At 47.9% G+C, this 11,020-nt stretch overlaps 1 protein-coding gene across 1 annotated transcript; it reads right to left on the reverse strand.

Annotated features, from left to right (window-relative positions):
* Window positions 1-361: 361 nt before the first annotated feature.
* Window positions 362-10,072, reverse strand: B9D2 (B9 domain containing 2). The gene is made up of 3 exons (XM_056845738.1): window positions 10,046-10,072; window positions 9,603-9,741; window positions 362-675 (listed from the first exon to the last, which is right to left on the reverse strand). Exons 1-3 carry the CDS (start codon window positions 10,070-10,072, stop codon window positions 362-364), a joined length of 480 nt encoding a protein of 159 aa, XP_056701716.1.
* Between the last annotated feature and the right edge of the window lie 948 nt (window positions 10,073-11,020).

The raw sequence follows: 11,020 nt of genomic DNA on the forward strand, positions 1-11,020 counted from the left end.
AAGAGGATGCCTGACTAAAGGATGAAACATATATTGCTCGCACCATCAAGAAGAGAACCCAGGAGTCCTAGCCCTCCCTGATTTAGAGCCATGCATTAGACCCCCACTTTCTGCCTCGAAGTAGAGGGCAGAACCCAGAATGTCTGCAACTTAACAACTAACAGAAGGAAGTTGCCACACCCTGGGTAGGCTCTAGCGAGGTCCCATTGGCCTGTACACCTGCCAATCAACCCATGCCAGAGCAGATGTCCTGGCAGCAGAAGTCTTTCTTTCCCAAAATGACAATGAAGGAGCACTGAAAGGAACGAAAGGGAGAAGCCACATCACCGCCCCCCCCAACAAGGCACAGCACAGCCCATGCTCATGCCTCGATGCCATAGCGGTCAAAGTTCCGCAGGAGAACGGCTAGCTGCAAGTGGACAGTGCCCATAGCGCATGTCTGCAGGCGATAGCGGTCGGCCCCCGTGTAGATCAGGTCGCTATTGAGCAACTGAGGGCCACCACCCATGAAGCACTGGGAGAGCTGCTCCTGCCAGGAGCCCAGGGGGCGCCAAGTCATGCAGTCCAGCTGGTGGAAGCCGGGGCGCGAGGGTACGTGGCAGAAGCTATAGTCATAGAGCTCGCAGTGCCCAAAGGAGTCTTGGTGCCACACCTGGATGTGGAATTTGGGCCAGCCTGTCGCGGAAAAAGAGAGAACGACACAGAGTGATTCGTGAGCCTTCCGGAGCGCTCGGCACAATTCTTGCCTTATGACGGCACTGCAAGGTAGGCCGTTAAGACGACAGCCAAAGAATTCCAGGTTCTGCCACTCTCAACCTCGCAGTACGAGGTGGCCTACGCTGCAGGGTTGTTGTAAGCACGAATGAAACAAGAAGTCAAGCACAGTGCTCAAAATAATCAAAACACACGATGTAATTATTGTCACTTGTCACGATGTAATTATTGTCATCCTGCTCCCCAAACCCCTTCCCCCTCTTCCTTCCTTGAACATCCCTCCTTGTCCAAGCCTGAACCTGGGAAGGAAGAAAGAAAGAGAGGCAGTGGGAGACTTTCAGCAGCCCCCCCGCATATCAGCCTGCCCCCTCCTTCCCCTTCCTTTCCCCCATAGCTCTACTCTGGCTCAGCTTAGCTGAAGTGTTGTATGAAAAGAAGTGGGCACTTAGCCACTGCTGGCAATTAATCCTCCATGCAAAGCTCTTTGTCTGACAGAGCGTACAACAAACATGGATTCATTTCCTTTGATACAGCCAGTTACCTGGGGGGGGGGGGTAGGGGAAACAGAATCCCAAATGCATTATTTCTCCAAGGCTGGGGCTAGGGTTGCTAGGTCCCTCTTTGCCATTGGCGGGAGGTTTTGGGGGCGGAGCCTGAGGAGGGCGGGGTTTGGGGAGGGAAGGGACTGTCAGGAGCGGGCCCGTTCGGCTCCTCGGCTCCTCTGAGGTGTTATGACTTTCTCGCGGCTTCTCGCAGCTGCCTCGCTTTGTTGTTCTAACGGACACTTTATCTCGTGCATTCCCCCCACTGTGCTATTGAAGTAGTGGGGTACGGTAAATTGCCTAAAAGTAAAATATATCCCATGAGCACTGCCGAACGTACTGTATTGCGAGACTTTTTGGATAAAAACCTTGCTCGTGGTTTCATTCGACCATCTTCAGCTCCTTGCTCGGCTCCTGCCTTTTTTGTCCGCAAAAAGACAGGCGATTTGCGCCTCTGCATTGACTTTTGGAAGCTCAATGCTGTCACTCAGACTAATGCCTACCCCATCCCTCTAATTTCAGATATCTTGGGACAGCTAAAGGAGGGGCGCATTTTCACCAAACTGGACTTAGTTGAAGCCTATTACAGAGTCCGCATTCGTGACGGGGATGAGCCCCTCACAGCCTTTTCCAGCTGTTTTGGTATGTTTGAATTCCTTGTCATGCCCTTCAGATTAAAGGGGGCTCCGGGGGTCTTCATGCAATTCATAAATGAAATTCTCCATGATTTGTTATACCGGGGCGTGGTGGTTTATCTAGATGACATCCTCATTTATTCTAACTCCATGGAAGAGCATGTAGCTTTGGTGTGAGAAGTTCTACAACGGCTCCGGGACAATCAGCTCTATGCTAAAGTATCCAAATGCGAATTGACATTTCTGGGTTATATTGTTTCACACCAAGGTCTCACCATGGACCCCGCCAAGGTCCAGTCGGTCGTTGATTGGGCTCCCCCTTCAACTCGTAAGCAAGTGCAACAATTTCTTGGCTTTGCGAACTTTTATCGGGGGTTTATTCCCAACTTTGCCCAAATTGCTCTGCCTATCACTGATCTCCTCAAAACTAAAGGCAAGGCGGCTTCCGCCTCTCTGCCCACAGCCAAAATTCTATGGACTCTCCAATGTCAAACTGCTTTTGATACCCTTAAGCGTTTGTTCACCTCTGAACCAGTTTTAAAACATCCTGATCCTGATCGTATGTTTATATTAAGGTAGATGCTTCGGATGTAGCCATGGGAGGTGCCCTTCTGCAGCAGGGAAATGATGGTCTACTTTACCCCTGCGCTTATTTTTCTAAAACGTTTGCGCACTCCCAACTCAACTGGCCCATTTGGGAAAAAGAAGCAGCCGCCGTCTACCATGCTCTGACTACATGGCGACAATTCCTTGAGGGTCCCCGGGTCCCCTTTGAAGTCTGGAAAGAGACAAAAATCTGGAGGCACTAACTGGGACCCATAAACTGTCCGCAAAGCAACTTCGTTGGGCTGACTTCTTTTCCAAATTCCGTTTTGTACTCAAACATGTCCCGGGCAAGCAAAACGTACTGGCGGACGCTCTCTCCAGGCTCCCCCAGTATCCTACCAAAGTTGACCGTCCCACGGTCTCCTTATTCACCCCAGCGCAAAGAAGTCTCTTGCCCACCCTCGCCGTCCAGACCAGATCATAGACCCTACGACAGCCCCGCGTGGGTGTGTGTGTCCAGAACTCGAACCTGACTCCCTCGCTCTCCACAGTCACCCACCTGGCGCCCGTACGTTCGGACGTACCACCCAGTCTAAAAACCTTGAGTTTGCTAGGTAAGGAGGATGTCACCTTAAATAAATGCAGTAAGTTTTTAGACTGCACTGTCTGCAAGTCAGTTAAGAGCAGACGTCACCCAGTGGCCAAAGAAAGCAAAAGAGTGACAAATAGACCCCTAGAAGTGGTCCATTTGGATCTCTGCGGTCCTTTCCCAGAGAGTGTGTCCAAGAACCGATGGGCATTGTCCATAACATATGATTACACTCGGTTTGGATGGCTTTATGTTCTGAAGCAGAAAAGTGAAACTGCAAAGACCATAAAGTACTGGATAAGGAAGGTGGAGAGACAGTTAGGTCTCCAGGTGGCAAGTTTACAAACTGACAGGGGGGTGAAAATCTATCCCATGAACTAACCAGGTGGTTAGAGAGTAAGGGCATAGAGCACAGGTTGGCTAACCCATGCGTCCCCCAAGAAAATTCCATAGCAGAGAGGAGGATCCAGTATCTCAAAACAATGACTCAGGCGTTGCTAGAGGATGCCAATTTAAAGCCGAGGTACTGGGCAGAAGCTATGAAGGTGTCCAATTATCTCATTAACCGTCTATGGACTTCTAGCATAGACAACATCCCATACAGAGCCCTATACAAAAGGAATCCGTGTCTAAAGCACTTGAGAGTGTTTGGTGTGAAGGCATGGGTTAATATCCCTTTAAAGCACAGAAGGGCGGGAGGACACATCAAAGCCTTTAACTTTTGTGGGATACCAGAATGCGGCAAAATCCTATCGGTTTGCAGATCAGTTCAATCGCATAACTCTCAGTAGATCTGCTACCTTTGGGGAGTCTTTTAACTGGAACCGGCTTCATGGCTCAGAGGAGCCTGACCTAATCACTTTACCAATTAGTGAGCAGCTGGATTCCAGAGCTGATAACAGCAGTTCTCCTGAAAGAAGCCCAGGGAGGGTGGCATTGCAGCCAGAACCTCCAGCAACAGAAGAAGAAGAAGGGGCAGAGGGGGAAATGGTTAGAGTATCAAGCCGCAGCACAAAAGGTGTCAAACCTGTGATATTTGGGTTTGAAGACTGTGAACTTGTGTTTAATGTGCAAGCTGTGGAACCAAGCAGCTATGAGGAGGTTTTATCACTGGGAGAGTCTAAAAGGAACTTATGGCTAGGTGCCATGGACAGTGAAATTGCTTCCTTGAAAGAGCACAAGGTCGTTACACCCACACAGCTACCTCAAGGTGCAAAGGTAATAGGTTGCAGGTGGGTTTACAAACTGAAGCCATTGGCAAATGGCAACATTAAAAGAAAAGCAAGGCTGGTGTGTAAAGGTTTCAATCAGCAGAAACATGTTAATTACGATGAAGTTTTTAGCCCAGCTGCTCTAAATGAATCTGTGAAGTCTTTGCTAGCAGCGGCAGGTCTAAAGGGTCTATGACATAGAGACAGCCTACTTAAACGCCCCATTAAAAGAAACAATCTTTATGCAGCAAATACCTGGTTATGAGCTACAACAGGAGAGCATGGTTTTAAAGCTGAACAGAGCTTTATATGGGCTGCATCAGTCAGCAAGGGAATGGAATATTTGCTTGACTGAGGCTATTAAGCAAATGGGTTTTGAACAGTGTGAAGCTGATGCCTGTTTGTTCAAAAGGTGTTCTGGAACAAAGGAAACGTATTTATTGGCGTATATAGATGATCTTTGTTTAGGCACCAATAATCAAAGTGAGAAGGCATACTTTGAAGAGAAACTAAGCAGCCGGTTTAAGCTGAAGTTTATGGGGCCAATAAAACACAACTTAGATGTGACAGCAGAGACTCAGATGGCATGTATTCTTTGTCTCAAACTGATAAAATAGAACAGCTACTGGTGAAGTTCAGTATGCTAGATGCCAACACAGTAGAAACCCCTATGGTGCCAGGTTTTGAAAGCAGTACAGCAGAGTCACAGGGTTGTGACAGGACAAAATATCAGTCCCTGGTGTGAAGCCTGTTGTACCTGTCATGTTGGACCAGGCTGGACATATTTCAGGCAGTGCATTGCCTGAGCAAGAAAAATATAAATCCAACACAAGGTGATTGGAAGGTGGCAAAAACGGTCCTAAGGTACCTTAAGGGGACAGCAAATAAACAACTGTGCCTAGATGCAAGTGGTGGGAACTTGTTTGGTTTCGCGGAAACTTCATGGAGCGATGAAGAAGGTGCAAAATCCATTTCAGGTTTCATAATATATCTAGGCAAAGCTCCAATTCATTGAAGGTCGCAGAAACAAACATTTGTGGCACTAAGTACATGTGAAGCCGAGTTTAGTGCGTTAAGTGAAGTTGTAACACAAATGGAATGGTTCAAATGTATATTGACAGAACTGAATGTAACTGTGGAAAAGCCAATAATAATATATACAGACAATGCAGCAGCCGTGCAGCTTGGAACAGAGCAAAGTTTCAAGAATAGAAGCAAGCATATCAGAATAAGATATGGGAATGTGGTAGATGCTGTTAACAGAAATGATGTATGTATTATGAAATGTAAAGGTGAAGACAACGTGGCAGATCTGTTCACTAAGATTGTGACCTGTGACAGATTTAAACAACTGGTAAAAATAATATAGATGCTTGAGAAGGAGTGTCAAGAATATACAAGCATGCTATATTATTTTGACAGTACAGCTGAGAAGGAGCTGTCAGATCCATTTGATCTTGCTGATGCAAGCTTGTAGTAATGACTTGCCCCAGAGTGGACTGGAGAGAACTGGATGGAACCGGTGGTGTGATGCAATACACCAGGTGGCCAGGCAATTAACTATACCTGAGATGTGTATATCAGGAGCACAGCCACTAGGGTTTGCTGTTGGACTGAATATACTTCTAAGCCGGAGACTCTGCTGGAATTTGTATATAGAGCATACTAACTGCACTGTGAATAAAGGAGCACTTTTGCATAAGCTGCTGTCTGGAGGAATTTCTTGGGCATCTGATTAAATCCGCTGAACTCGCGATACTGACCAAACGCTACAGTCTTAGCAAAAGAGTAAAGACACAAATCAGACATTAAAAAACACTCAGAAACCATCTGTGGGGGGCCATGGACATTTGACAACCCAAGGCTGAGGTCATTCTGCAGAAGAGTTTCAAAGGAAGAGTCCAGGAGAATCACTGTCAAAGAGCTCTAGCCAGCCTCCACCAGCTGGGCTGCTTTGGTTAGGTATTAGGGTGGTCAAAAGTTTCCCAAAAAGCAAAACATTAAACTCCGGGCTTCCACCCCAAGTTCAATGAGTAGCTGCCACCAACTCTGGACCAAAAGTTAAACCTCCAGGTAAGGGTCCAGAGTAACCCCTGCCAAGCTTCAAATTCAGTGCGACACTTTTCCTGCCAGGCTGTGACCTAGCCAGGACTGTTCACATTTCCCAAAAGAGTTTGCACAATTATAGCGTGGTCAAAACACATACAAGGCACTTGGATTTAGGCTTGGAATCCCAAGGTCAAAAGACACAATCCATTTAAAGGCTAACAATTTATTTATCAGATTTATGCTGGTTTACAGGAAAGAAAAAGGGTTTCATGAAGTGATAGGCAATAAAATAATAAACCATTTAGCATAGCTAACTAATACATTCAAAAGCCTTTTTGATTCAAAAGGATTGGCAAAGATTTCTTGCATCAGGTTTATAGTTACCAACTTCCAAAGATGCTTCCACATTCAAGAGTTTCACAAATTGTCCAAAGTTTCTCCAAGCAGGTCAAGTTGACCAGAGTTTCCCCTTAGGGCCAAAATCAGAATGGGTTGTGATGCCGCCTGCACAGCCTTCTTGCTGTGCCCCCAACGAGCATAATTAGGCTCAGAACTGATCTGGTTTTATGATCGTTTTCTCAATGGCGTGAGCTCAAGAGCCAATGAGAAAATGAAAGTAATTTAATGGTTGATTAATTGCTTGGTCAGAATGCTGACTCACTAATTGACGTGTTCAGGTGATGAAGCCTGCAGAACTCCCTGCACCCGGACATCGTCATGATGGCTGACCAATTAGTTACCATGACAACATACGGCCTTGCATTCCAGAAAGGGGAGAGAAAGGTTTAACGAGAAGCAGCTGGTTGCCTATCTTGTTCCCTCCCCAGAAGCAGCTTTCAAAATGGAACTATTTTGCTGGTCTAAAATCCCAATAGCACAAAATTGGCCTGAACCAAGAAAACCATGAAATCCAGGGACCTCAACTTCTTGACAATCACCAACTTGGAATCCATCCATGGTTTTGACATTGAGCTTAGGCTCAATAAGGACTGGAAGCGGCCAGCTCCTGACGTTCAGCCAGCTCTTCAGCAGTTGGGCGTGGTTGATACCTACTTGGACGGGATCAACAACTTTTCTGACTGGCTTGTTTTCATGTGAGCACTGCAATGTAATGTAACATGTGCCTATCTTGGAATATTGGCCTTCCAGCCCCCCTTAGTAGCCTTCAGATTGTCCCCTGGTGTATACTTGGAAGCAAACTTTTCAGCCTCTGATGAAGTGGGGTGGGGCCCACAGAAGAGTATGCAGCCACATCAATTTGCTAGCCTTTGGGTACCACAAGATTTGTGATTTGTGTGTGTGTCATGGAGAAGCCAAAGCACTGCCCCCCATAATTGGAAGGGTTCTTCTTTCCACTTTCACCAGGCTTTGCCTACCCATGTTCTTAAGGACTAGAAACCTGAGGGGAGGAAAAAAGAACAAAGATTCTGAGGGTACTGAATTCTGCACTCAGCTTTCCCCACCTTTCTGTTGTCGCTTTGCGGCAAAGACCCTGGGTACCCTACGTTTCGGTAGACTCCTCCTCCCTAGCAGCAAACAAGGGGTGGCTGAATCAGAATGGGGAGGCAACCGCAGGTGCAAATTGGGAAGATCATAAGAACATAAGAAAGGCCCTGCTGGATCAGACCAAGGCCCATCAAGTCCAGCAGTCTGTTCACACAGTGGCCAACCAGGTGCCTCTAGGAAGCCCCCAAACAAGACGACTGCAGCAGAACCATCCTACATGTGTTCCACCGAACCCAAAATAATAGGCATGCTCCAGATTAAAAATGGGCAATTTTGTGCCCATGGCGACAGGTTTGGATGGTTCTCAATGCCCACAAATGGGGAAGTCACAGACCAAATCCCCCTCCCCCCCTGAAATCACGTCACATTTCCCAACACTCTAGGTTTGCTTTTGTTTTCCCCCCAGAAGTCTGAACCTTCAGCACAAATTAGCAGGGTCTGGGGCACAAAAATTAAAATAAAACGGAGCTTAACCAACCAAACAGGAATGCGAGACACACTTTGCTCACAGTGACAGGTTGGGTCCTCTCCAGCAAGTGGTCTGTGAAGCATGAAAAACAGTTCAGGTGCCTTCTTGTCTATCAGGAGCTATGGCAAAAAGATCTGCCACACGTTCAGGATGATGCACCCCGTCAAAGACCGGGCAAGCAGGCTGCCCTCTCTGCAACCCCCCTGCAATTCCCTCTCTCGATCACAGCCCAACTCCACTGCAACCATCACTTAAGAGCTGGTCTACCAGCTGAGGGCAGAATACCCTTGTGGGACCCACAAGCAGGTCGCAACATCTCAACCCCAAATGGATCATTGAAATGGCTTTACTCTCCTTTTCTTGTGGAGCAGCGCTTGTAAGAACACCTTACACCACAATTGGGTTTTTATACTTGTCACCTGCCTTGAGTCTCAGTGAGAAAGGTGGGCTATAAATGAAGCAAACATGCTTGGCATGCAGAAGGTCCCAGGTTCAATCCCCAGAATCTCCATTTAAAAGGACCAGGAAGCAGGTGATGTGAAAGACCTCCACCTGAGACCCTGGAAAGCCGCTGCCAGCCGGAGTAGGCAATACTAACATTGCTGAACCAATGGTCCAGTTCGGTGAAAGTTTGGTTCCTTTCCTTGTAACCAGATGCAGAGGTAGGCAGGCCTCCCTGTAAATTCTTGCAATGGCATAGCAGGAGAATTCAGACAGATGCAGCTTTTCTCACCCCACCCAAGAAGGTACATCTACCAGAATCCCAGAGGCAGATTAGTCTGTGGCAGCCAAAGAAAGTGGAGCAGGCAGGAGGAGAAACACATGTAAGGAGGGGCAGCCCTATAAAAGGGAAGCCAGAAGGTTAAGGAGAGCAGAGTGTTCTGTTGCAGAGCACAGATGAAAACAAGATCCAGAAAACAGCAAAAGGGTCCAAACGACCAGGGTGCGGATCCCTCTCAGCTGCTGATTCCAATCTCTTCCTTTCTGACTGTGGAGGGCACCAGAGCTCAGCTCTCCTCCCACTTAGATCTGTGCAAAGGCAGCAAGGGATAAATCTTATTGAGCTCTTATTACAGAATCTATACTGAAAGGCAGGTCCCTACTCTGCAAAATTTGTTAAATGTTAAACGAGCAGCCAGCGTTCTGTATCCAGCAGTGGTCAGCCAAAGGAAAGGACACCCCCCCCCTTCAAATTCAGAGACAGGCTGCCACTGGACATGGAAATTCCACTTCACAGTCCAAGGAATGCAATGCCAAAACCCTTTGCAAACTCACTCTTGTTGCACGCTTACTCCATGCGTCCTCAGCCTTCTTCACGTTTCACTTTGCAACAATTCGCACGTGCAACCCACACGCGGGAACCTACTGCTGCCCACTGGACAACCCACTCGTTTTCCTTCAACCCCCTCCCCCATGGAATCTTGGGAACCTCCTCTTCGCTATCCTCAGGCGCTTCCCAGGCCCAGTTGCCGTGGGAATCCTAGCCAAGCCAAGCCAAGAACATGATTGGAGGGCAGTGAGATGACATTTTTCCTCCCTCTCACGAAAAGGCGTCTGGGAAACAGCGAAACGCCGAGGCCGCCATGCTGGGTGAGGCAAAAAAGCAGTCCTGGTGTTTAAAAATAACACCACACACGTGCCAAGCGGTGCCACGTGGGAGCTATAAACATAGGTGATCTTCCGATTTTACCGGAAGTTTAGATTAATACTCTAGTTTTTTCATCTCTATGATCTGGTGCAGGTGGCCAAAGAAAGCGAGGCGGAAGAGACACAGAGACACTCACCACACTTCGGCCGAGCGTTTCCGCCATCTTGGTGAGGGCTCCTGAAGTGTCTATGAATAAGTTCCCAGCATTCACATGGACACGGGAATGAGCAGACACGCAAGCACCAAGCTAAGCCCCTCCCCCTCCCCCTCCCTTGAAGTGCCTGAAAGCAGTACACACACACAAGCATCGCCCGCTCAGACCCCCCCCCTCCAAGGCTGAAGCTCTCCCCTCCTTTCAGTAGCAGGGGAATACAGTCTACTTTCCCCTGTGGGTGCGCGGAACTCGCTGATCGCAGGTGAAAGTACACTGTATTCCCCTGCTAGTGAAACTGACAAGCTAAGACGCGCCTGCGGGTGCAAAGACTCCTGCCATTATGACACGCCGCGTTGGCTACATCGCGAGGAGCCGCGGTCAGGAAGGGCTGGGCCCCTTGGTTGCCATGGCTCCAAAATCAACGGGACAGGGTAAAAGCCGGAACGGGCCAGAACCGCCCAGAACGGGCATGAAACAAATCATACCACAACAAAAAGCAGTGGCATGCCTTGCAGGGGCTCCAGAACAATATTTTAGAAATCAAAACGCCGAGAGAGCGCACATTTATTAGCCCTTTCCAGGCAAAATGCCTCTGGAATGGCACAAAATGCCTCCGGAACTGCACAAAATGGCCCGGAACGGGCATGAAACAAATCATACCACAGCAAAAAACAGTGGCATGCCTTGCAGGGGCTCAAGAACAATATTTTAGAAATCAAAACATGGAAAGAGAGCGCACATTTTTTAGTCCTTTCCAGGCCAAAATGCTTCCGGAACGGCACAAAATGCCTCCGGAACGGCACAAAATGGCCCGGAACGGGCATGAAACAAATAATACCACAGCAGGAAACAGTGGCATGCCTTGCAGGGGCTCAAGAACAATATTTTAGAAATCAAAACATGGAAAGAGAGCACACATTTTTTAGTCCTTTCCAGGCCAAAATGCCTCCGCAACTG

This window comes from Euleptes europaea, chromosome 3, assembly GCF_029931775.1.
Source record: "Euleptes europaea isolate rEulEur1 chromosome 3, rEulEur1.hap1, whole genome shotgun sequence".
Taxonomy (NCBI): domain Eukaryota; kingdom Metazoa; phylum Chordata; class Lepidosauria; order Squamata; family Sphaerodactylidae; genus Euleptes; species Euleptes europaea.